Source organism: Tympanuchus pallidicinctus, unplaced genomic scaffold, assembly GCF_026119805.1.
Source record: "Tympanuchus pallidicinctus isolate F22 unplaced genomic scaffold, pur_lepc_1.0 scaffold3, whole genome shotgun sequence".
Lineage (NCBI taxonomy): Eukaryota > Metazoa > Chordata > Aves > Galliformes > Phasianidae > Tympanuchus > Tympanuchus pallidicinctus.
The window spans coordinates 104,503,733-104,531,569 of NW_026294747.1; the positions used below are offsets into that span (position 1 = coordinate 104,503,733).

General features: G+C 37.7%; 1 protein-coding gene across 1 annotated transcript; it reads right to left on the reverse strand.

Annotated features, from left to right (window-relative positions):
- Positions 1-135: 135 nt before the first annotated feature.
- Positions 136-27,837, reverse strand: ANLN (anillin, actin binding protein). The gene is made up of 24 exons (XM_052695780.1): positions 27,733-27,837; positions 22,941-23,094; positions 22,320-22,604; positions 21,598-21,944; positions 20,671-20,893; positions 19,689-19,882; positions 19,445-19,552; positions 18,842-18,959; positions 18,034-18,150; positions 17,324-17,550; positions 16,598-16,749; positions 16,159-16,306; positions 15,488-15,623; positions 14,921-15,100; positions 13,249-13,375; positions 12,294-12,342; positions 12,161-12,217; positions 10,797-10,835; positions 10,427-10,448; positions 9,387-9,499; positions 5,638-5,724; positions 4,113-4,220; positions 1,917-2,089; positions 136-1,522 (listed from the first exon to the last, which is right to left on the reverse strand). Exons 1-24 carry the CDS (start codon positions 27,748-27,750, stop codon positions 1,399-1,401), a joined length of 3,306 nt encoding a protein of 1,101 aa, XP_052551740.1. The 5' UTR covers positions 27,751-27,837; the 3' UTR covers positions 136-1,398.

Below are 27,837 nucleotides of genomic sequence, written 5' to 3' on the forward strand. Positions count from 1 at the left end.
CCCCTAGCATCTTCCCAAATGAAGGTTTCAGGATACATACACTGAACAGAATCCTTTCCCAAACGCTGTGTGGAGTCTATCTTCTCTTCTTTAACCTACAAACTGGTGCCTCAAATGCACAGATGACATTAGAAGTAGTGACATAGCGTTTTATTTTATTTTAAAAGGATAAAATAAATCTCAATACATAATTTGGAAATATTTAAAGACACTGGAAAAAAGAAAAGTAGATTTAAAAGCAAAAGTACAGTACAAAAGGCAGTTTAAGATAACAGAATTTAGTGTTTCAAGTGTGAAAATACAACAGCTAAACAAGTATTCCACTACTGCATTTGTAATAGTGGGGTAATCAGATAGTATTTCACTAAGAACAGTGAAAAGCTGTGAAAATAGCAGATTTTAACTGAGTAGTTTTGGCATTTTATGATGGGTCTGTAGTACTGTTTTTATATGCAATTACAGACATTTATGGCAGGAGGAAGACCCATACTTTCTGCCAGAGCATTAGTTGGGAGATAGCAGCTTTATAGTGTCTTACAGGAAAAGCTATTTTACAGCCTATTCCTGGCCCTCAAATGGAGTAGAATTCAAGCTTGTACAAATTGTGAGGTCCAGGAAATACCGACGTACACAACACTAAGGCTAAAATTTATTTTTAATATAGCAATCCTAACAAAAATATTCAAGACCTTTCATTTCTATCAAAGTGCAATATACTGCATACATAATTCCACACCTGTAAACAACATAGTATACATGTCATACACTTATCCATACCAGGTTGTACAAGAAACAACAAAAATATTTAAAACAGAAGAAGCATGAGTATTGTGAATATCTCCTGTTCTGACCACAAGGATATTGTGCAAGCAAGAAACGCCTATATTGCATGCTTTAGAATGAAGTTACTATTAAATTCCATGCCTGATCATTATGAAAAAAGCCTCCAACATTAAAGTTCCTGCTTCAGCACCTTTCTTCTCAGAGAACTCTGAACTACTCATCCAGGGAGCTGAGATAGCTAAGAAGCTTGTGTTTTCATTAGCTCCCCCCTGGCCCTGAGCCCTGAAGTGCGATTTCCTGCAATAATTTAGTTTTTTCAAGAAGAGAATGTACTTAGCTAAAAACACATCCCAAAAGTTATATAAATATTTAGCATATTTAAAAACAGCTAATTGTTTCCTACTATACTCAAAAGCTATGAAATAAGTTCTAAAATCCTTAAAGGGAGACAAAAATACTGCATAACAGCCCTATATAAAGGTATGTCATCTCTCAAATTTAAAGCTTAAGTGATCCAGGTGACTTTCCACAGATTTTTTTTTAATTTTTTTTTTTTCCTTTTTAGTTCACACGGCCTTTTGCATAGGTGTTCTCTTCATGTTCTCCTTCCTGTGGTTAAAGCTTTCCAATTGGTTTGTAGCAAGCATCAGGTTGCCACATACGAAGGTCAACAAGAACTTGATTCAGCTTTTGCATCCAAAGGTTACGTTCTTCCTTAGTATCAGCAGATAGCCAATTCCTAAAAAGCAAAGAACTCAATGAATTGGATATCTCCCCCCCTCTTCTACATAGAGATTCAGAAAAAGGTCAAGCTTATCTACAGAATCCCAAATAGCAAAGGAAAAAATGAAATCAAGTATTCCAGAATTCTGTTAAGTTCCACTAAACCACCTGGCATTTCTACTTTTAAGAACAGAGAGAACTCAGCATTTCCAGAAGGTTGAAGCCTGATAATAAGACAAAACAGGACTAGAAGTGAACAAAATTTAATTGTGATCCCCAAAAGCTAAACATTTAAATGAGTGCTGCATCGGCATGCCAAAATTGTAAAGCTATATTAAAACCATGACATGAGGCAAGACAATCCCTCCCTTTCCATAAACTACACGAGGTTCATGATTGTATCCCCTTACTTTGTAACACACAGCGTGTCTCTGCATTGGCTGACAAGAGTCTCTTTATCATCTTCCCTCTGAGGACGGACAGTTATTAGTTCAAAAGTGTTGGGTCGCGCACAGAACTCCCTGTTGACAGGCTCAATCTGACGAGTCGTGCAGTTAGCCAAGTTTATCCAGCCCAAAGGATGCTGAAAGTCAAGTTCACTCATCAGTAAAGAATGCTGCTATGATCGATCATGTTTTAACAGTTGGTTTTTTTACATGAAATCTCTCCCCCAATAAATAGAAGTATTCTACTTTGCACACTGAAAAGAGCAATGGGTGAGGAAAAGCACAGACAATGGAATACATACTTCCATATCCAATACAGTTAATGAATTTATCCCTCAAAGGCTTAGACTTTAGAAAGATATATTCACACTTTTTCAAGAGAAGCTTTGCTTTTAAACTCTCATTCAAGAGAACTTCATAAACTCTAGAGAACTTCATAATAAAATCTAAACTGATTGAGCAAATGCTATCAAAGCCTACAGAAAGCAAGAACTTGAAGGATGCTTGCATCATTCCTGTCAGAGTCTATAAGCATAAGGATTCATCTTTAAACATGCAACTAATACACTTAGCTGCAGAGTCTAGCTGCTTTAGCTCCCTCTGTAGTTAATGGCAGCCACTTTTAAAGAGCATTTCAACTGTCAAGGTGGTTATCCTTTGTTACTGTCTACAGAGAGAGGTTCAGCTGTACACCTAACGTTAGTTACAGACCTCTGTTCCAATTCATCACACCTGCAGAATACATCACAGTACAGCAGCATCACAAGCAGCTCTCGAGCAGGAGAAAAGCTTGCTTTTAATGGGAACATTCACTAAACATGGATAGTTGATATAAATTAGGTTACTGGAAAAAGGATAGCTCCATTTCAACTAAAATTAAGAAAATTTATCCATCAGAATGGGTATGCCCAACATGCAATGCTTATTTTAAACAAAATGTCTTCATTTAAAGCAATAATGGCCCAATACTGATATTTCTGACCTATGTCTACCATGCATAATAGAACAGTCATAAAGCATTTAAAGAGATTTTACCATTACTGTAGACAGTAGTCAGGTATATTCTCTTATATACCTGTATCATTCTTTTACTATATCTGTCACTGTAAGAAAGATAAATCTAGAACATTTTCAAGAACAGAACAGTCTGGAAGGCAAACCAAAGCAGCTTTGGTGGACTAAAGGAAAATAAGAATTTTTTTCCTTAATCATATGAATTTCCAGCTTTTTTAAAAAACATTATTATTACATTATAGTAAACAGAATATTTTCCTCTCTCCTGGCAAGGAAACAGAGAACATTGATATATTTTGGCAAATATCAGCATTTGGTCTTCCTTTGTTAGCTGGAAAGAAACTAAATTCAGGCAACTGGGCTGGCATAGAAGATCCATAAGAACCAAAGTTTGTCACAGTCTGGGGAGAAGAAGTGCTGTGCCAACAAACAACTATTTAATGGAAAATTGCTTAAGTGAGTCAGAAAAACCCTCTTGAAAGCAGTCCTTATGGTAACTAGAAATGTTTCAGGGCATATTGCAGGAAAGGCTAAGGAGACAAGGTTCACCTTAGTGACAGATGAACCTCTCTGATTTGGCTCATTAGCCAGACAATAACAAAGGTTTATGTGAGATACACTTAAAAGCATCAGTTTCAGCTATAAAACAGAGATCCAAGAAAGCAGCAACTGCAAACAACGTAGTCCATAATTACAGCCATGCTTACACAGTATAGAAAGATTGTCCAATCTCACTCTTCTCTATATTGAGTGCTAAAGTCAATGTTTAATCTAAAATTTAGGGCAACTGGATACAGCCTGCTTATTAACCTGTAGAAACTTGGTCAATTTCAATTAAATAGCCTCCGCATTACTCACTTGACAAATACAGTAGGAAGTTTTAAGGCTAAAAGGGTAATTGAATACAGATTTTCTACTCTTTTTCCCCTTCCCCAACAGATAAAAGTCAGTTTCTACTTTTGCCCTTGTTTATGTCACGTTTATGAAAACAAGCCTTCTCCATCCCCCAAGGAAGCTTTAGAAGTTTGCATCTCATGCTCTGTATGTAGTTACCTGAAACCTTAACTACCAGTTATCAAAAAAGATCAGCAAATAGCATGAAGTATTACAGAACTTTACAATCTTGAGCCTTATGACCAGTATTACCTTCCGTTTCTCATCATCTGGGTACGTCCAGTAGGATATACAGTTTCCAGCAAGCACACACCACCGCCTGTGCCAAGCTCCAAACCCACTGACATCTTCAAACATAGTCTTGTAAAAAAGAAAAAACAAGTGTTAATGTTACTGTTAGTTTGGTCTGTACTCAACTATTTTTTCCTGCAGAATGGTTCTGCAAATAAAACCCTTCACTGCAGTAAATTTACATAGGAGAAAATACCTACTGGGAGAGACTTCTAATGTATACTTATTTACCAGATAGGCTGGAGCTTTTTGACCAAAATACACCCATCACTGCTATTGCAAATGACTAGATTTTTTAATATTGACAATGTTAAACATTCCCTTTATTTTCAGATAATGGAGGGTAACACATAAAAGACACTTTCTCAATGGTTCACAAGCCACGTACTAGTATAGCACAAGCTATTGTGGCTATGTATTTAAGTCATCTTGACTTACAAGTTAGGATCACAAAGTTTATATCTGGCTATTCCACAGCTTACACTCAGGAGGCCCACACAGTTTAAAAGAAACTAAAAAATAATCTTAATTTTTTTTTTTGGCAGTTTATTTTATAGGACACTGGATTATTTCAAGGCCCATTTCCTTAGTATTACAATGGAAAGTTCACTGTCTCCCTTCTCTCCCTAATTCTTCATTAACTGGTACAAAACATTTTCTTCCAATTAACTTTCATATCTTGTTTTCTACTTTTCATAATTTAGATTACACATTTTTAATAAGGCAGGGAGTTTGCAAACCTTCACTTTGGAAAAAAAAAATGCATGCACTGTTCTCCAGGTTTTACATGCAACAGAAGTGTTTCAAAAGCAGCATATAAAACAGGGGATATCAAACACTACAAGCACACAAAATGTTTGCATCTGAACAGACTTCATTAAGGAGACAGAATTGCTTGTAAAAAAATTATGAAAATACTAGAATAAAGATAGTTCAATGGCTTGCTGAAGCATTTTCATAACATATTTACTGCCATCTGCTGGATACAATCTCAACAACTCCATCTGTTAGACTCAAGCCTATTTTCCAAAGCCCAGCTTCAGAGAGAGAACTGCTTAAGGTGGCTCTAAAAAGTAGCTTAAGTCTGTGCATACAGTGAAGTAAGCATCTTTTGCCAGAGATAATCTGTTCATACCAGGGCAAAATAAAATCCAAGATCCTAAGAGCTTCTGACAGTGAAATTAGAAACTCATGTCACATACAAATTACAGCAAAGGAAGTTGAATTGAAGTTTGGAATAACAAGCAAACTGTTAATAAGAAAAATGTATATAAGTTTAAAAAAATGAATAAAAGGGAACAGTAGTAAAGACAGCTTTAATTTAGAAGACAACAGAAAGGCTTTGGGGTTTGACTCAGGAAGAATAAATACAGTCAGCTAAGTTTTATTATCATCACAAATACATATGTGAAGTTACAGCAGTGAAGTGAGTATATTTAGTAAGACTTGCTGTTTCCAAGGAAGGAATTTGAAGTGAATACTTTACCAAGAACCCTTTTTCCTCCACAGAAGAGTCCACTTGGCATTTTAACTTCAGATATATGTGACCTTCCAAAGGAGACAAAACAGGAACCTGCAAAAGGTAAAACAACTAGTCATCTAATTTTGACACTCTCCAGCATCTGCTCTAGAACCCAAGCAAGCCACTTGCACCAGCATGTTAGCATTGTCTTGTTCTTAGGATCTCCAGCCAGAAAAAAGTGGTCAGCCTCAAGCAACACAGTAATGATCACTGATTGTTTCAAGTTCATTGAGAAGGTTTGAGAGACATTTTGCTTATTAGCTTACTCAAAATGTACACACGAGCATGCTTCTATCTAGAAGCAACAGGCAACCCAAGCACTGTTATAAACAACACATGGCAGCAGTCCACAGCCTGCAAGCTTGTGCCTCAGTTTGACATTAAGCTGCTTAGAAAACATTAAAGTGAGCTCAAAAAGGATTGGTAGTTGGATGCCATAAGCACTGTTGGTAGATATGGATGTAATTGTGACTACACAGATAAATATTTGTACAAAAAAGCCTAGAAGGGGAAAAGTAATGAAAGCAGTTTTTCCTGAATGGCATTCAGTTGCTGAAGACCTGTGCGAAGTCATCTTTAACAAGATTCCAAACCCCACCTTCAGCCACTGAGGAAAGGAGATTCACTACTGTACCAGAGGCTGGCTGAGGGTAGCTCAGTTTCCAAGGAGCTTGAAGAAGAGCATGCAATAAAAATTAACTTTGGACTTCCCCCAGCCTCTCCATGCATAGCATCCCAATTGCAATGAGTGCTCCTGTCACTACTATCAAAAAAAGAATTTACAAAAAAAAAAAATCAGTCTTTTTTCTACAAGCAAAAAGAGAAGTTGCTAATTAAAATAAAGAATTTGCAGCGCACTCCACCTATAGTATATTGTTGCTATAACAAAAAATAGTGTAATACTATTTTATGTCAGACAGAAGCACTTTGGAGATTTTGAGAACCATATTAGTAAAGAGCTGAGTGACAATAAAGCAAAAAGGTTGTCCAACAAACCAAACTTCTCAGTTATGCAGAGTGTACAGTACTAGTAGTAAACTTAAAAAGGTCTCAGAACATCCTCCTATTCATATGATAAGAGGATGTTATATTCCAGTCAGCAATGTATCCCTTTCAAGGCAAAGTGGAGAAGGAGCTGGGGGGAGGGGGGGAAGAGGAAGGGAAAAGCAATCTGTTGAATAAACAGCTAACTGAGGAGTCCCTGACTAGGCTAGCTTGCATTCTGGTGTGGTCATTCAGGTATCTGCCATAAGCAGCAGCTGGTTTGCTGTAACAGAAGATTATCTGCAGAGAATTTCATGATAACTCTCAAGTCACTAAATTTATCACTTCCTTAATTTTGAGAAAAGAAAAACATTTTTTTTTCTGAAATTCAAGCAGAGTTAGCTACATAATGCCACTTTCAGAAATAAGGAGCAATTCAGTATGTTTCAGTGTATTTCAGTACATTATTCTAATTCCTAGAAACCTAATAATGCACGCACCAAGCAAAATATTTCAATTGCAAATTTGTGTACAGGTAGGAACTTCACTTTTTGAGCACTTCCACAATTTTCATCCTCTTTAAAAAGGATTTAGTTTGACAAAAATTAGAACTGCTCACAATGACAGTAAGTTAAAGCAATATTTAGGTTGCTAGTGTCTTTTTCCACAGCCCCTCATCAGCAGAGTAGCTGATTTTACATTTCATGCAGTTCATCAAGAATTTGGCTTAAATTTCCTGACTAGCAGTCTTTAAGAAGCATCAATTTGATTCAAAGCCTCCCTCTAGTGATCTAGAAAGACAAGACACACTAGTTAAGGAAAGCCCTAAATGTTTTAAATAAATTCTGGCAGCATCCTCAGCACTGCACAACACAAGGAGTAGAACTCTGGTTTTAAAGGCTCCTAGCATTGTGTTACATTTACTTATAAGCTCTCATAAGCATTTTTTTTTTTTTTTCCTAAAAAGAATTTTCAAACCATGCAGAAGATCAGAAGGCAGACATATAAGCAACATGCACTAGGAAGCCAGACTCCTGTTCAGTGATAAACTAAGCAATCATAGCAACCTTGTCCCGGAACATATAGCTCAACAGTTCTCTTTCCTCCCCTTCAAAATTCATCTATGGAAAAAAGAAATAGGCTCAGCATTGTGAGAGTTTAAAAAAAAAAAGAAAGAAACCTTAAGAAATTAAAGAGGGTGTGGGGAACAGCTATAAAGGAATTGATTTTTGTTCTTTCTAGTTTTAGAAATGCATATAAAATGACAGGAATGAAAACCGAAACCTGCTGAGTTAGTGGTTGATTTCATATTAGGAATATCTGGAGTAAGTTTATAAGCAGATGTTTAATACAGTCAAAGGCCAAGGTAAAAATGGAAGCCTGCAGAGATTGTAATTTCACAAAAGCTTTCCAACAAAAAGGGGGATTCTAGTTCACAGCTGTTCAAGTTATGCACCTGGAAGCATTTAACTAAGCCATGTTTTCCCTAGGAATCTAGGTGAACACTGTGCTTGTACTCATCCAGACCAGTGTTCCATCCTAAAGATTAATGTAAAAAGGTTCAAATCCAGATTGACAAATAGAAATTAAAAGCTGTTTCCCCTTGTTCTCAGAACAAGGGATTTCCAACGGCTAAACTACGTGCAAAGTAAGATTTAAGCATAGCTCTTGCTAAGAAGAATATTTATGCTGAAGGCTCAAAGTCAGTACTTCTATGCAGAAGCAGTGCCATTCAGCTATAAGTTCTCAGACAGTTTCAAAAAAGGAATCTGAATCTATACATAGAAGGTAAACCTTCTGAAAAATCAATCTGAGATTGTTCTGAGATTGTTTTTAAGCTTGTGCACAAGCCACTACTCTTACAATCTCACCTCTTGTCAGAAGCTCTTGTTGCAATACTACTATCATCACAATACGGTAGTTAGAATTCTAAGAGAATTTATTTTGATACTGCTGTTTGGACAGATAAAATTGCAATTCAGTGCCAGCATAAACTGTAGTAGCTTGTGAATTAACTTAAGATAGTTTTAGGAGAGCTGCTGGCATTAACCTAAAACTATTTTAATGTTTAAGATGTTACAAGTTTACCAATGAATGCAAGAATGTAGTTTTTCTAACTTGTAATGGCAAGAGCCAATAAAGTTACTTGGACAAAGGACTAAGAATATATAACTTGGTAATAGCTCTTGCAAAAAATATTGCTTGTTTCTAAAAGCTTAGTTGGGCCATGAAAGGACATTCATACTCTTATCTGAATTCATACTGAGGTTTTAAAGTCATTTAAAAGCAGAGAACTTTAAATACTTCATCATCATTACAACACAGTACCTTATTTATCTATTCAGTAATAAGCTGTTGATTAGCATAAGACATAAAAGCAATGAACAGCATGAAGTCTGTGTACACAAAGATGTCAACTGTATACATCAGTTTTGTCAGGGACAGCAATCAGTAACCAAATAGGACATTAGCTTTGCATAACCACACTATGCACTGATCTTACAGAAAAAACACCTATCATGATAGCATGCCTTTCTTTCTGATGCACCTTAAATTGATGTTTCAGTCATTTGAAGCTAATATCAGTAAAACCACCTGTGTTCATACATACATGTGTATATAATTTTTGGCCTAGATTTTCTACAACTGCAACTTTACCTGGGAACAGTAAACTCATTCTTTTTTCTAGTGGTATGTGATTACCTTACAAAGACAGTAATCTCCATTACCTTCTCCAGTGCGAATTTGGCATGTCCTACAGAAGACAACGACAGCTTGTGGGATCCAACAAGGATGAAATTAGTAGTGCGCACAGCATTAGGGCCCCCTGGACTGGCCATGGCTGTGGAGAAAAGGTCAAGCCAAGCTGTAACACTACACACAACCAAGTAGCTCTAAGGTGTAAGCAGGCTCTATCTGTACTGCTGTGCAAATGCTCTACTTCATACACCAGAAGCTCTCTTCGCAGCGCAGCACAGGCATACATTCAGACAATCTTTGTACACTCAATTCCTGCTCTCCAGGATCCTTTCTTTTGGTCAAAGGCTTTGAAACATTTGCAGAGGATGAGATACGTTATCTTAAAAGGCCTCAGGGGAAAAAAGAGCATACTAGGGCATACTGCAAAGCACATATGACTTGCAGTAGGAACTTGAGAAGTTAAAGAGATTTGAAGTGACAACACTGCAGTTTTCAGAACTTGTCCAACTATTTCTCTGCGCTGTATCAACAGAAGCAAGCCCTGTAGCTCAGGCACAGGAATGAGACTAGCTGCAGCAGTTTTGCAGACATTTCAGAGGTTGCTCATCAACTTCTTATTACTGCAGCTTGTACTAAGGCTATCTCAACTACCTCATGCAAGTGTATAATGCATTTCAGAGATGTCTGAGAAACTGAGATGCTGCTGTCCTTCTTGCCAAGCATCAGAAACATATATATTGTTAAAACATAGAGAAGCAAAATTCCAGGATCTGAGCATATATTTAAGAATTTCCAAGTTTATTCTATATTAGTCTGATATCAAAACAATTTAAGTCTCAACTTGTTTGAGTTGAGGAGGAATTTTAACCACAGGCATTAGATACAGGATATTAACTGTAATGCTGCAAAGAGAGCTTCCACTAATCATAACTCAGATATGCCAATGGTAACTGACATCTTCTCTTTATTACATGCAATTTCTATATTGCAAATATTATTTATTGATACACTGCTTTTGACAGTAATGCTGCTTATTTATCTTGGTATAAGATGCTTAGATTTTGCTTACCTGGAGTAAGAAGGGTGCTTTTCTAGAAAGAGAAAAACAAAAGCTTAATGAGAAAATAGTTGGAGAATTTCTACAGAAGATTGAGCTAGGTTGCAGAGAAACTAGTTTTGAAGTTTTCACATACTTAAAAACAACTAGAAAATGAATCCAAAAAAGCATGTACTACCTATATTTTCAGCATTATTTATTTAGAGCTGTCACCAGTTTTTCAGCTTTCTTGAGCTGATGCTGAAGAGTTTGGTAGAAATCTGCACCATTACAGTTTCAAGTAAGGGACATAAAAGCCTGATGCAGATACAGGCTCGTATGTGGAAATACAGCCTCTGGAAGCTGTACACAGAGCTTGTTACAGTATTACATTCATACTTACAGAGGTAATAGATGTTAATAATCTCTTTGGAGTGATAACCTGCAAAAGAACACAAGAAAATGAATGCACTTGGATTTCAAGCTACTGTAACTGTTCATTACATTGCCATGAAAATTATATCTTAGACTTAGCATTTAAATTAATTTTAAATAGATGCTAGCTCTTAAGTCCTTGTTTATTGAACACAGACTCAATGCAACAGCTTGGAACGCATAGCATGCACTTGAAAAAGCAATCTTAATAGACATTTTTCCTTCCTGTAATAAGTAAATGCAACTTGTTAACAATAGATGATAATAGCACAAGTATAGAGCCATTCAATGTCCAGTTTGTTGTATATTACCTCTATTTTCATGTGAAATATCAAAGTTTTAAAAGAGGTAGTGCACTAAAATTAGAATTATATATGTGTCTGTTCTTGAACCTGAAAGATGAAAGCAGGTACAAGATGCCATTAGCCCTGTGTCAGCAAGAGTGCCACAAAAGCATTTAGTACTTAGTGAAGGTTCCTGTAAAATACTGCACAAGAAAGCAATATCCTGGACTGCTTAACTAGTCTTATTTGGGGATACCACAAGAGTATGTTTTCACTATGCAAAATGAAAATATAGACTTTCTTAAAAAAAAAAAAAAAATCTCCATTTTCTCTGGTATGGGATTATAGAATGTATCCCACTACCTTTGAAAGACACTCAAGTTTTTCACATTTTTTTTTTTCCAGACAGATATCTCTAAAAGAAGGAAATAGGGCCTAAAACAGGCAATCAATGCACACTCAACTACTGGAATGGCAAATGAAAAACACCACAAGCCACTGGCACGTTGAGGGCTAACAAAGCCTTAATAAAGCACAAATACCTGAAGCATGTATGTTATTCATGCTTAAATGCTTACTTCCAAGAGATTGTTAAAATAACATTTGCTTTAAAAATAAGCAACTATGGCTTTTACTTAATATGAGGAAGAAAAGCGTTATAGATGATCAATAGAGCTTTAGGACCAACAGAATTGCAGGGTAGGGCATACTGACTTGTGGATTTTGTGTGAATTGGAGAATAAGAGCACTAAATCACTACCAGAGGCAACCATATATTAAATATATATCTTTCTGCATTTTGCAGAACAATTAAGAATCTTTCTTCACTTTGTCCCCCAGTATATTTTAAACCCTAAGTGCTGCAAGCCCAAACCCCTGATACCTGCAGGACTGCATAACCCAGCTGTTACTGCAGATCTTCTTACAACAAAGAGGAGTAAAAGCAAGAAACAGATTGTTTAAAACTATTAGTCAGTTCTTCTGAAAACTACAGACATCTTAGTGTGCACTCTTGATACACAACACATGAATTTTGTGTTCCATTTACCTTAGATTTATTTGCCTTTTTCTTTTTATCAGTGCCTGGAGCTTCTTTTCTCTGCACCTACGAGGCAAAAAGGTATTAAGAAAGTACAACACATTTTCCCTTGCATATCCTCTTGACACAGACCAATACATACCAAACTGTAGACTTCTATATTTATTTCAAAGTCATTTGATACATCATGCCTAAAAGGGATGAATGGGAAAAACATGTTAAGCCACAGACTGCTGGAAAAGATGTTTTTTTTTTGTTTTTTTTGCTGTTGTTACTCATTACTACTTCCCTCCTCCTCCTCCTGATCCCTCAAATTCACCAAGGAATAGCTAAGAACACCCAGACTCTACTCAAAAGAATCTTAGCCATGGTGCTAACTAATAGCTAGTATTTCTTATTTGTAAACATTAGGTTGTCCCTGAAGGTCTGAACTCCTTTCATTTCTACAACAGCACTCCTCAGTGCAAGCAAGCAGTGTTGCTATTCTAAAGATCTCAGCATGTTACTACTCAAAGTTCCTTTCTACAACTCCATGAAAGAAAATAGAGAGAAGGCAGGGGGTAGACAATACATCTACCATTTCTCAGAACATACTCTTCAGTCTGCTGCTCAAACATTTCTAGAATAGACTGCTTTTGCAGTAATTAGCCTGATGTGAAAACTACATTAACTCAGTTTTTCAAGTCCAACACATTTTCAAAGACTTCACAAATCAAACATCCATTTGAACTCACATCTTTTTAGCTAACAGTAATTTCAGTTTTAACTATCCTTTCTTGTTTTCCGCCCTCCCCATCAAGACACCAAAACCAAATAGCTGCATGAAGTGTTAGTTGCTGCAAAGAACTCTCAGGGAAAGTAATTCATCTGCCACTACAGTTAATCCAGGAGAGAGCCATAGGAAAAGCAACAAATTAGCTTATGGTACAGATCTAGATTACTCTCTTAAGAAGTACATTGTGGCTATTTCTTATAATAAGATGATCTCACTCAATTTGTTTGCAGAATAAGGCAAATACAAAGATTTTCAGTGATATTTTTATAAATGCTCCACCATCAGAGATAGTTCCAAAATAGTATTTTGTACTTATACTTACATGGTAAATGTTGTAGTAAAAGTAAGCGCATCTCCATTCAGGGAACTGGCAGTACTTGCTAAGGGAGTTGCAACCATGTTTTCTGCTCCAGATCTGAGAATTATCACATAGTAGTAGTTTGCTGCTTCTGTAAATACATTTCAGATGTGCATTTTCTTTATTCAAGAGTTGTTCAAGTATCTCAAAGTCCTCCAGTATTGCATTACTAGTAAGTGTGCCTGTTTCACCCAATTTAAACACTTGTGTTAGTCAAGATGTGCTTACAAACTTAATCTGAACACAAATTGTTTTTCTGTGGTATCCATTGGTAGAATCATCTCCACAGAAATCACAAGTGTGTTAGTGTCTGGAACTTTTCAGGTCAGACCTGATACTACCCAGTCTTCAGAATAACTGGCCTAGAGTCCATTGATTTGCAGCCTTTATATTTGATGCTTTCTTCAGAAATAAAAGTGGTTTATAGTTTGTTGCAAATGCTGCTCTACCAGAACATATTCTCTACTGCAAGGAGTATTTAGAACCATAGACTCGCTCAGGTTGGAAAAAACCTCATAGATCAAGTCTAACCACAACATTAACCATACTATCCTAACAGGAATTACTGGCAAAAACTAAGTAATTCTGTATTAAACAAGCTTATAAAATGAGAAATCTGTTTATATGGATCTCTCTCAAACAATCACAACATGTCAAGAGATTAAATTGTCAGGTGTTTCCATTTATGTTCTTGGCAATACAAGCAGTTTATGTCCTTCCTAATGTACATTTGAATATATTAAAACTCAATTTACATTTTGCAATACAGTTAAGAAAGAAAACAAGAAAGGCTACATATGCATTCATTAATAGCAGTTTTGGAACAGATAATAAACAAGAACTGTTCAGTAACTTTTGATCTTACGTTTTAGTGAGGTACAAAGGAAGAACCTGTCACAATTATCCAGCTACAATTAAATTTTGTGACAATTTAAAAAAAGCACTGGTTACTGTGGGCTTGTAGATTCTCGTAAACAATCATTTGAGAAAGGAACTTATGTTCCTGGCTGTCTCTAGACCTACAGAGAGATATTGCCAGATACTGTTCTAGAGCAAAACAAACAACAATAATGCCTTAATGATTTAAATATAACAGCTTAATAGATGCCTGGTGTTTATATACAGAACTACAGAATAGCTCAGGTTGGAAAAGACTTTCAACATCATCAAGTCCAACCACAACCTAACCATACTGTCTGAACTCTAACAAACCTGAGCACCACATCCAGACAGTTTTTATGATTGAGGTGTTGATGGAACGTAAAAAAAAAAAAAAGTAGTGATGCAGAAGTGATGCTATTACCATTTTAGAACGCCACAAAGGTCAGAATTTATTTAGTACTAGACTTGCATCCATAGAAAAAGTCTAGGGAGGAAGAGGTAGACTTGAGACAAAATTTTACTTCCTTCCCAACAAAGTTACAGAGAACCCTGGAAACATTTATTCTAAGATTGGCCTGGGAAAGTCACTCAAGTTCCCTGAACATCACAGGTAAGAACAAGGATGCTGCTAAAAAAGACCAAGGAAACAGCGAAAGCCAACGAGGAGAAAACTAAACAACAGATGTATGTAGTGAGGGAGGGAGAACAGCAAAACAGCAAGGGAAGGGGCATAACTTCTAGTTGCTACTTTTACCTGGTTTTTGAACTGTACCACACACAAAGTCTGCTTTTAGAGGTAGACGCATTTCTGAGATAGAAACAGATCCCCTGGATGGAGTGAAGTCAGAAGACGCTGATGCAGCTTTATTTCTTCTAAGAGGTCCCTCAATCTTCAGTTTATTTAATTCTTCTAATAAAGCAGTTCTCTTCTCAGCTGCATAGAGAAATTAATGAATAAAAGTTGTAATTAGGTAAAAATACTACTAAACATGAGTGTTGAAATGTTGTGATTTTAATTTTGGGTTTGGTTGGTTTTGGTCTGTTTTAGTTTTGCTTTTTTTGCCATAAGTCTGTAAAATGCAATGTAAGCATTAATCAACTTCAAGAATAGTAAAAATATCTGGGACAAGAAAAGTGCCAAAAAGTTCCCCTGCCTACTGGAGAAGGCAAAACTGAACAGATGTTATCTTCTCCTGTTTTCCAAAAGGAAGAACTGTAAATAAGCAAGTACAAAGTAATACTGTAAATTGCAGGAGCATATCACAAATCTTCATAAAGTGTTCAAGCTGTAAAGAATCGGACCTTAAATCTAAAAACCTACTTGCAAGGAGAAGTAGTCTCTCTGCTTCTGCTTCCTCTTGTGACCCTTTTCCATGTTCTTCATCAAAACAACAGTTCAGAGCTTGGCTGGCTTGGTAAATCACTGTCTGCTGCATGTTGATCTCATTGTTCAGCTCCTAGAGTAAATTAGACAAATAGTAAGCTACGGAACATCTTGCAGTTCAATCTTATTTCTGCAAGAGAATACTCCAGCACAACTTTTTCTACCTCAAAGAGAATTTAAATGTGACACGGAATGAATGACTACAGTGTCTGTATGCTCCACATCCAGTCTAGCCTTCCCTTTACCACTGGAAGCAGCAGCTAACTAGAAATTCAGCAGTACACATGATGAGGCAGCATCAAAGATTAAAGTGTTGTTTACCGAGAGTGTGGTTACAAATCCTGTCAAATTCAGTAGGAGAAATGAAATATAACTCCCCATATCCTATTCAAAACATCTTGTGTCCACCAGACAGTTACAGCATGACCCAAATCAGAAGATGTGTTGGTACAATGTGACTTGAGCTACTACATACTGTTAAATGTTTATGTCAGAACTGAAAAATCAGCTTATGTAGTGTGATGTGTGATGTAGTGCAGATGTGGTCATCTGCAGGGTGAACTTAGGCATAGGAATAGAAAAACTATTTTTAAAAGCATATTAGATACCTGCATTTTCTTTTTGATATTGACTTGATCACATGGACCATTCTTTTTCATTTCCAGTTTGGAAGCAACATCTTCTTTGCGAACAATGACTTGCTTTATTGAAGGACGATCTGTTTCTTTGAATCTTTGAGATCTATATGCATCAACACTTAAAACAGAAAACTGGGTTAAAAAGTGTTTTCCATGCATATCAAGCTTTACTTATTCACACACTTATTTACACGTACATACATCACTCATTAATGCTTTCCATCTTGACGGTGAAATAAAAGCACTCTGATACATTTTAAGTTCAGGCAATATGAGGACTGCATGGAGGCAGCCTTTGGTAAAGGCTGACAGTTCCAAAAAGAAAAACCTACTTTTGTAGTTTAAGAAAAAAGAAGAGCCATGCCACATTCTTGGTTTGTGCACTTAAGACAATCTTTGAGTTTATTACCTATATGGGAGGCTGCGATCTTCTGACAGAGAGCTCATGCTGTCTCCAGATTCTGCCCTGGGGACTTTAGTCCTTTGGAACTTCTCAGACTTTTGACTTACATCACTGACACTGCTATCCTCACCGACTGACTTACTAGGAGAAACAAAGACCTGGCAAGAAGACGATGTTGGATCATGATTAACACAGACAGATGTTTGAAATACATTTTCTCTTATATTTGCTTGTTTTGAGATTACATATAAGCAGTAAATTCAGAGGGAGCTGAATATTATTTAGCAGACTGTTTACAAATATTTTCTAGAACACAGAACAAGTTATTTGTTTATATTTAAAAACACCAACAGATCACTGAACTCCAGAATATTTCACCCTTAGCTTTCAAACCAGCACTGTTAAATAATTACTTCAGATTTTCACAGGTAACTGCTTCAATAAACACACATACACAACTACAAGCCCAGTGCAAGTAACAGATTTATATATTAAAATTGGATTTTACAGGAACTTGTTTAATGTAGCATCTGACACACAGTGTTATTTCTAGAGGCAAAAAGTAAAAACTTCAGAAACTTTACCTCATTAAGTTTTCATTAGCAAAATGTTTTTCATAACTTCAGGATTTGACCAGGTATCACAACACACTAAGATATAACACTGTTCACAACCAAATTGAACAACTTTCTACACTGAAGTCGTCTTTCCCCATCTCCCAAGAGCTCTCACCTCTGGACCAACAGATTCCACTAGTGGGGTTAACAGAGACATTGATGAAATATTGAGTGACTCTTCCTGCTCATCATCATCACTTTCACCCTCCAGGCTCATGCTCATTTCCTTCTTCAGCTTTTCTATGTCTGGACCATCCTCTTGAAGAATTTCAAAAATTTCATTTATCACTTTCGAGCTATTCATTTCATCACCAGCCTTCATTTCACCTTCACATACTTCATCTGAAAGGTGATGTTTTATAAATATTAGTATTATATATTGTTTTTCAAGTAATGTTAATTAACAAGTGCTTATTATAGTCAGGCATGTGAGAAACCTGAAGTATACTTCCATCCTTACTTTAATATACTTTTACCCCACGTTCTGCATAAGTGATACAGGGAGGCAATACAAAGGGACGTGTCAGACAAGTTACAACATTTCAGCTTATGCAAGTCTGAAACTGCAGTCTCCCACAGAGCAGCCATTTCTCTCCTTTCCCAATCAAGTTTAGTATCAGTTTTAATATTTCTTGAAGACTTAGCATTCAGAGAAGAATTATAAGTAAAAGCTTCCTGATTTGATATAAACCCAATTACAAAGCAAACACACGAGTGTCAGTGGATACATAGTGAATGCATTATTCAGTCTTGAAGGATATTAACACTGCTGGACAAGTGAGAACAGATAGCTAAGCAAATTAAATGCATCTAATCAATACAAACCATCTGGTTTCTCAGCAAGTTGTTCAAGTTTTGACACAGGCATCGCTTCTACAGGACTCTTCGGCTGAGTGACCATCAGAGAACTGGATTTATCAGTCTCTTCACATTTAGGAGCACCTAAGAATTTTATAAAAAAATAAAGTCAATGAAGATATGCTATACCTCCAATTTTATTTGCTTTTTTCTTAGCATTGTGTTTCAGAAGATTGCTAATACAGCTGACAAGTTACAAGAACACTGCAAAATGTAGCCACTTGAGGAAAAAGTAAAATTAAACAGAAAACACAACATCCAAGCCAAGAGAAGAGTATCCCGCATTTATAGAAGCCCGTTTGTGAGTCTGTTTGCCCGTGAAGTGTAAAAGGAGCATTTAACAAAGTTCATTCTGCTTTCATAGAATTGAAGGCTCTCTCAACCCCTAAATATTAGATGGGATGTCACAGGTATAACAAATCCTTTCACATCCCCTATTGTAAGAATTAATACAAGGGGATACTGAAGAAGGAACTGTTGGTGTAAGTTTGGCAAACTCATGTACAGTATAAATGAAATCTGTAGCTGATTGTTTTCACACACGCACTCTCAAATCAGCATGCAAAATACAAAACATTGGTAAACCTACTGAGAAACAATGGCAATCTGTCTTGCCAATCAAGTAGCAAAGTATTATATGAGAAAATGTAGACAAATCAGCAACCACATAAGAGTATATATAGGTCCAGTTCTAAACAAGGGTACTACTAACCTCGTTGACCATTTATGAATGCTACAGTCCTGCATTAGCCACAAGGAAAAAACAAATTCTTACCTGAAGATTCTACACTGGGAGATTCTACTGGCCTGTCTCCTGCTGGTGTGTCTTCTGCTGATCCAGAAGTAGTATCTGAACGAGGAGAACGTTTTGGACTACCCTGAGATGGGCCATCCTGTTAAAACCAAAAACAGGACATTCAGGTGGTAACATTTAAAGTGACTAAAAAAAAGGTTAGCTACCTATCCAATATGAAGGAGGATTCTACTTATGCAAGAATGTCAGCTGAAGTTCCAAGTTGAAATGGTTGTAAGATGAGTTTTTAGAAGTTGGTGGAGGATTGGGAAGGAGAAAGAATATTCATACATAAGAAATAAGTATGCTTATTTGTTAGATAATACTATAGGAAGTAACACAATAACCATCATCAAAAACTAAATCAATCAGCTCAAGTCAGTATCATTTGTAACTGATTCTATAGAAAAAAATGCAATACTTCATTAATAATCATATGAGCTACATGAGAAGCAGTCTTGTGTAGCCTAGGTATTTACAAACCTTAGATTCCCATCTTTTACCTACATTTGTGCAAAAATACCTATGTTCAGAACACGTTAAAGCAATTCACACTTCTTCCAATGCATGCAGCTAACATATTACCATTTTAGCTTCTGGAAGTTTTCTCTTAGAACTTTCACTTCTCTCTGCACTCCACAGATTGCCCTTATCAAATCGGCCACGAATGCAAGCAAGTTCTCGTTCACGTTCCTATGCAAATAAAGGGGAATAGGAGAAGAGTTCAGAGTTTCAAGACGTCAAGACATTGCAAACTTGTCAGGTAGGGAAAGAACAGTAAGAATCTTTCCCGAGCTTATAAGCAAGCTACGAATTTAGCAAGTCATACCTGCTTAAGCTGAAGCGCTAAAGTGGCAGTAGAGGAATTTTCATTTTGTTTGAGAAGCTTTTCCTGGATTGTCCTTGTATTTGGGGTGACGATGGGCGTTCTGAACCCCGCAGTATTCGTGGAAGGACTGCGTGCACTGTTCTCCTGACAGCGCTCTCCAAAACGTTCCAGGAAGGGCTTAATTCCTGATCCCCCTACAAGAACAATTCTTTTGCTTTAAATGAAGCTCTCAAACAGAGAAGTTACACTGCAGTTTTAGATCTCACTGGAGGTTCTCAATGAAGCAATTAAGATGCTCATTTACAACTTACTGTTACACTCTATACAAACTTAACCTGAAGTGCAAATCACTGCTGTAATGGAACACAGAAGATATTAAAGCAGTAAATCAGAGCAAACAGATGCCCTCCTCTTTACAAAGACCACACGTGACCCTGCTCATTATTCCAATTGGTTTGTTTTTTAAACATTTCTCACTTGCATCTTTCATCTAAACGAGCATTCTAGCACCCAAGGGAGATACGCTGTTAGGAATCCACCTTACTTTACCGTTAAAAGGAAAGACACTATGCATCTACATGGTCTTCAAGAGTGGAAGCACTTCTTTCTGGTTTCTAACATATTCAGGCTGGTTTTTTTTTTGTTTGTTTGTTTGTTTTTTTAACATCTATTGGATTTATACCTTAGCCAACAATTTGAAACACTTTCAATAGCCTGTCATCAACTGATGTTAACAGCATACTTTTCAGACAGAACTATTAGATTGGTTTTGCTCTCAGGAGTTACTAAAAATACATTCAGGAAATACTCTTGCAAAATATGGAAGCCATACAATTTACAATTATCACAGACTTCTTCAACGAAGTTAGAGCAAGAAATAAGCATTACACAACGTTATTGTAACTTAACTAGCATGTAGTTTTCAACATAGGTGATTTCAGTGACAATTCCTTGAACTCACTGAAGCTGAAGAACAGCTTACCTGGTGTTGTGGGTTTATCCTTAGGTTCAGGTTGCACATGTGTTCCTTTGACTGTCTCTTCTTTGGACTGAACCGACTGAGACAAAGTTGATTGTACCGTCTGTATGCGTTTCTCAGTCTTCTGAGGACTGCAGGGATTCTTTATTAGCTGTCGTGACACTTCAGATTCCTCACAAGCAGGAACAGTACTGCTTGAGGACTGTGTTATAGAATTATTTGGATCCTTAAGAGAAAAAGGTAGAATGTTAAGCTGAGACTGCACAATGTTAGTCATTCTCTCCAGAGAAAAAAAAAAAAAGAATTAAAACTTTATGCAGAACATACTACAAAATGAATTCCACCAGAACAGAAAGGACTGACAACCATTGCTGTGAGCTATTTACAGCATCTCGATTAAATGCTTCAAATTCCTTCAGTATTGGGATCAATGTGTTTTTGTCAGATACATCAGGTAGCTTCCCACATTTCCCTAAACCAGATAGGGCACACAGATTATTGCCATTTAGCAAGTGGCATAAATGGAACAGTAAGCATTTGTTACTAATAATTACAGCATTTTGATTCCATTGTTATTCAGAGTTTCATTTTGCTGAGAAATCAGTCAGAGTAAAATCCAAAAGGGTTGTCACTTTAAGGAATGTCTTTCCAATAATCAAAAGACAGCAATCAATTACTTTGACTTCAACATCTACAAGACTTATATATACATTCCTCTTCAAGTCTCAAGGAATTCTAAACTGTTTCAGGTCTGTTGCTTAAAAAAAGAACACGTTTTTATCAAACAAAAAATAGTAAGTGAACTAAGATTACTCACACCAAATCTTTAAATTTGTTACCAACATTCAGGTTTTTAAACCAGTATGAATTAACGCTTCTCCCCCCCAGAACTCAAATCAATCCTTAATCAGCAACTAATCAGACACTCACCGCTATCTTTGAGTTTGCTGGTTTATTAATAGAAGCCTCAACAAGCCTTTGAGAACAGGATGCAGCTTCCTGCTTTACACTGCTACTATTGATTCCAGCAGATGCTCCACTTGTAGTGGACAATTTGGATAAACAAGTAGTGCCAGGCTGTTCTTGTGCATTGTTTTGCTTTGCAGATGGATGACTTAGGTCATCTTCCCAGGAGCCAATTGTAGCTGCAAGGTTAGCCAAACGGCCCCTTCTCCCAATAGGGGTACTGCTTGCCAGATCATTAGTTGCCCGCTTAGGTGGAGAAACAGACAGGTCCTTTGACTGGAGGGGAGACAGACGAGCACATTCAGAGGGATCTGGAAAAGAGAACACAGTCTTCTTAATAAAATACATTGAGATACATTGGAATTTTGCTCTGTTGTGAGTTTATCAACAGTTAGATGTTCCGAAGGCACTGAGTCTGAACAAGTGAAATTAAAGGCAACACAATCTTGACCAAGTACTTTACTAGGTTGACATCACTGTTGTTGTGAGCAATGCTTCACACTAAAAGGCACACATAGTGCTCTGTTACAGTCAGTTTATTCATTTTAGGCTATGTCCAGTGCTGCCTACAAAACTTATGTACAAAAACATTCGCACTGTCTCACAAAAAAAATTGTCTGCTAGCACACCCTATCATCAATGCAAATGCTGAATAATATTGCTGCTTTTCTGTAAGGAACACATACCCTCACTATCCCAGCAGCGTCGCTGTTCTGCCAGTTTCTGCATACGTGTTTTGACTGAAAGAGTTGCAGGAGTTTCTGACTTGGTGCTTGTTTTTCCTTTCTCAAAAGGTTGAGCCGGTGAAGCCTTGTTACACACAGTTCCATGCAACTCCGAGTTCATCACAGGAGAACGGTGGCTTGGGGAACTTGAAGGAACAGGCTGTGTATTCTCTGTAGTGGAAGCTTGGGTCTCTATATTATTGGAGCAGCGTCTCTTTGATGGTGATGGTTTAGTACTAGGTTTCACTGTACAAGTCAGAGAAGTCAAGCAAATTAGTATTCTAACAGCCTCAAACATCCTCAGTACAAAACTGCATTGCAAAGTTATGATGTACGAATAACCCGTCCTTTTCTATTTCCACCAATTACAAGGCATTAAGTAATCATCTTTAACTAGCTTACTAATCATTAAGAGCATCTGCTCTCAGATAAAGGTAAACATTTATCCACACCCAGTCTTAGCAGACTGGGTAAATGCACCCATTGCTATTTACTTTAGGATAAACACTGAGAGGTTTTCACAAGCCATCGTAACAACAAGGAAAAAAAAAATGGAACAGAACCAACATGTATGTAGGATACCTTCTTCATCAGGAAGAGGTGCCTGGTTACCAGTCTCTGACAAAGGCTCTCTGACCCTCTTGGTCTGCGCTGCAAGTCTCGCTGCCATGGCTGGCCGCTCAGCCATTTTCTTCTGCAGGTTCTCCCTCCTGGCACGGGTTCGTTCGAGCAGTTTCTGAGTAATTCAATCACAGATCACTATACACTTCAGTGTGCTAACAGTAACAGTTCAAAATCAAAATATTTCAAGTTTTTCTGTAATGAGCATGTACCAAAAGGGACAATAACAAAAACGTGTAATGATGACTACACTGAGACAAATGTGTCTCTCAGATGTTGATAACTGACCGACCGTAATGCACTGCTATGGAAATAGTTAAAGCTTGATTTTCTGTTTGGTTACCCACTTCTACTCCTGAAAACAAGAAAAACAGGTTTTCTACACCACATCTATTTGGTTTTTCTGTCTTCCCCCTTTTTCTCACTGCAGTAACTCCTGAACTCCATACTTCTATTTGACCATTGCAATACACACATCTCCCCTATTTTCAGGAAGTTAGATCAAAGATAGCTCACAGGGCAGCAAATTCCAAGCTACCTTCTTGCTATCTGGCTGGTTAGTTCATGTTTGCAGGGTATCTGAAGATCGTTTTGCCTACTGGACAGATAACAGGTTCCAGCATTTCTTTCAAAGGGACGTCGATTCCAGTCTTATCATCTAGACACAGACCATCAAGGAAATTGCTGAAACAGTGAAGTCTGAGACATCTACTTTTATATCAAAAACCAGAAGAGGCTACCCAACAGATTACAAAGTTCCAGTCGTCGGCTTCTTAAGGAAATCGCACTAGAGAGACATAAGCAGTGACAAAAATAGAGGGAAAAAATATATCTAGAGCCTGAAGTATTCAGAAACACTTGAAAGTAATAATATTTCTTCCCTGAATCACCACATGATAATCTTAAGTTAGCAAGTCTGACTAGTGGGCTCCTGACCTGTTGCTGAAGAACACGTTCAAGACACCCAGTTGTCACTGACCTTTTATTTATAAAAAAAAAAAAGTTAGTGATCCCAAAGTGTCCATAAGAAAAACAACTCTACAAATTAAATCCATGTTGTTAAAGTACAAAAGTAGCTACTGCAGCATCAAAACCAAAAGTGAACTTTGGTTCTGCAAGATTAAGTTGTGGGGAACTGATGTCTTAATAGTCCAAACAGAGATGATTTATCACCATCTTGTACAGGAAAACAAAACATGTGAAGAGGTGTCAAGTAACCTTCTGATATTCCCTAACTTTTGGGAATTTGAGTAGTATAATCACATTGCACATGAAATAGCTGTTTCAGTGAATGTTTTACATTACTGAAGGGAGATTCGTTACGGCATCCATGTTTGAAGTAACATCTTTTTAATGCTGCATTCATAAATCAAGACCACAGTTTAACCACACGTGAAGAACACTTCATTCTTACTTTGATCAATATTTTAAGGTGCTTTGAAACAAACAAAAGAAATTGTGCTATTGAACTAATGACCTCTAAAGGGAAGCACATAAACTGCACTTGTTCGGTACCACATAAATTATGGTGAGAACTGTACCAGCCATTATCTGGCCTGTCACATAGCAATTAAATACACATTGCACATTTTTAACTGTCTAAGGCTGAAGTCTCAAACAATGTTTCATTGTAGGGCAACACAGGACAAATGGAATGTCAGTCCCAATGATTCTCTTTCAAAGTATAAATGCTGCTTCTCTAACTTCCATGGAAGAGAACTTAGGGGGAAAAATATTTTTAAAAGGAACACATGAAGTGCCTGGAATGCCTTCTCTGTAAGTTGCAGCCCAGTTGTTTCCACAGGCCAGTTTCCCTATTCCAATCCCGAAAACGTAGAGCTATAACGCATTCAGATAATACACTCATAAGTCCGTATACCCATTTTAAGTTCATCTGTATAACTGTTCTTTTGCAAATTCAAGTGCACTAAGACAGTATTCCTACAGTTCTATTCAAATGCAGTCACATTCCTTTCTGTTTTGTTAGTCCAGTGAGACGGAGCTTCAGTTGTTACAAATAGGATGTCATTTCACAGGAATGCACGCCTCCGTTGTTGAGCTCCAACTCCTACTGGCTTTTTCCATGCAACCGCCTTAATTCAAACTGCTGTTACACACCATGAGTCAGCCAGCTACCAGAACTCGAGGCTTAATCTTAAGCTCATCATAGGTGTTCGTTCCTAATAGTACATTCTCCACACATCCCAGTAACAGGCAACATTTCAGAGCAGGACAGGCTTGTTTCATTTTATGTAGGAAATTGAAAACAACTAAGCTGTACTTAGAGGATCATGGCTCGTGTGCAAGAGCACATTATAAAAATCACAAAACACCTTCCTGCTTTAAACGCTGATGGACAGCCTTGCTTTAAAAGTAGCACATGTTAAGTTACGTACAGAAGCCATACCAGCAACCTTAGAGAAGACTGCTCACAGGCTCATGAGTGATTACAAGAACTTGCTGCTGCTACCCTGCTTTAGTAGCAGAATGTTGCAGAAGGAGCAAGTTTCTGTGACACTGAAACAACTATTAACTTCAAATTTCATGTATGCAAACCTTTCTCTGAGCAACTCTGTCACTTCTTTTTGGTCATCTGCCACACTAGGAAACAGTACTGTGCTCTACAATAAGTACTGCACAGTATAAATAACCTGGACTATTCCTAACTCTCTGTACTACCAAACACAGGCTTCTATGCAACAAAGTGAATTACACAATCAACTACCAAGAGCCACAAGCATGCTCACTGTGATTCTGAAATAAGACTCCACCATCTCCTCAGTGGACCATATTAACAATTTGGCTGACACCCAACAGGTCATTAGATTTTGCTTGTAAAATTAATTAAAAACCATTATTTTTGAACTGTTTCATTTGAAAGCATTGAACACACTGAATCTTGCAGCAGCATCTATTAAGAGAGGAAGCATTTTTATTCTAAGGCCAAGTGATCAGCAAACAGCTTTGGCCAGGTAACGCTCGAATTAACGCTGCTGTACCTAAGCAACGTTTATAATGCCTCACCAGTTCCCTGCAAACAACAGAACAGTTGTTCACAAATACAACCTGAAAATAGCTAAACTAATAAAACTGATACTTAAAAGAAATAAAAATTAGGACATAAATACTTTAAAGCAGGTAATAATAAAGCCTCCTTATAAAAAGTCCTTTTTGAGAAAAGTTATCAAATCAAAATTCTGATGCAGTGGTCAGATTCTTATACAGCAGGGGAACGTCCTCCGCAGCATAAGCATTCCTGGCAAAGCAATACCTCTCAGGCACTCTGCAACACCAGCAAATACTTGAATGAAGTTTACACTAAGGAGTGGCCCTTGAGTTGGTCACAGCTTTTCAAAGTCAGTTAACTACACAAAGGGTGTGTTGAGATTGGAATATTTCCCAGCATGCAAAACCATTTTAAACTTGATCCAGTATTCTGGACTTGCGGTTTTGTTTAAGACTAGTCTCATCATGTCACCCACTACCAATTAAGGAAGGAGATTTTAGATGTTTACACTTAGCAAGCCTTACATGGGAGCAGCATTAATCTGCCTTGACACATGCAAATCAGTATCTTAGAGTGATTTCTTTAAGTTGGACCTTGCAATCCTCCCCTGCTGAGGGCACTCGATTTATTTACAGGATGCCTATTAGAAATACAGATTATTCTTTCCTCCTTGATAAAGCAATGTACTTGATAAAGATTTTTTTATCTCTTTTTATGATTAGATTTGTGGGTGGTTGTTTTTTTTTTGTTTGTTTTTAATTAATTAATCCAGGCTTTGGTTAAACAGGGCATGCATTAAGAAGAGCACAGCCAGCAGGTCAAAGGAGGCGATCCTCTGTCTACCCTGCCCTGAAGAGGCCACATGTGGAATACTGTGTCCAGTTCTGGGCTGCCCAGCTCAAAAAACAGAAGTCTCCTTGAAAGAGCCCAACAGAGAGCAAGAAAGATAATAAAGGGCATGGAGCCACCTTGCTTATGAGTAAAGGAAGAGAGACCTGAGTCTGTTCAGCTGAGAGAAGACTGAGAGGGCATCTGATCAGTGTTTATAAATATCTGAAGTGCAAGAGGCAATTAGATGAAGCCAGACACTTTCCAGTGAAGCACAGCGGTAGGACAAGGAGCAACGGCCAAGAACTGGAACAGAAGAAGTTTTACACAAATACACAGAACTTCTTTATAGTGTGGGTGACAGGACACAGGAACAGGCTGCCCAGAGAGGCCGTGGAGTCTCCTTCTTCAGAGATATTCAAGACCCATCTGGACGCCTACCTGTGTGACCTCTGTAGGAACCTGCTTCAGCAGGGAGGTTGGACTCCACGATCTCCAGAGGGCCCTTCCAACCTCTGCCACTGTGTAGTGCTGTGTATTCAGAAGCATTCACTTGTACTGAAGTATTTCTGAAAGCCATCACAAACCAGCTCTGCAGCTTTATACCTATCTCACATGGAAGCAGAGTACAGCGCAGCATCCTTAAGAAGCCTTCAGCCCTCATTCAAGCCAGCCAATTCCATTCGTGTCATTACGAGCCTGCCCCGTTAAAGAACAAAAACGCACATGGAAAAGGGCCTCCCTTCCACCAGCTCCTGTGTGAACAACCCCTCTGTCCTCCACAGCAATAAGGCGGAACGGAACAGAGGGCCGCTCGCAGCCTTTAGGAAAGCCTGAGAGAAGCCGTAAGGCAGCCCAGCTCCCCGCGGACCCTCCCCGACTTTCGCCCCCGGCCCTCAGGACCGAAGCTCTCCCCACCTCGGTGAACGGATCCATCGCCGCTACTCCGGCCGCCGCTCCCTCACGCCGCCCCGAGAAAAGCAAAAACCTCCACCCCAACCGCTCCGCGGATTTGAATTTCAG

Bases quoted from the DNA above. Each gene is read 5' to 3' on its own strand.
- ANLN (XM_052695780.1), bottom strand. The intron at 16,307-16,597 runs GTAATAAACTCA...TTCTGTTTTAAG, and splicing joins GATCGCAGCCTCCCATATAG to TGTTGATGCATATAGATCTC. The intron at 1,523-1,916 runs GTAAGGGGATAC...TTTGCTTTTTAG, and splicing joins GACACGCTGTGTGTTACAAA to GAATTGGCTATCTGCTGATA.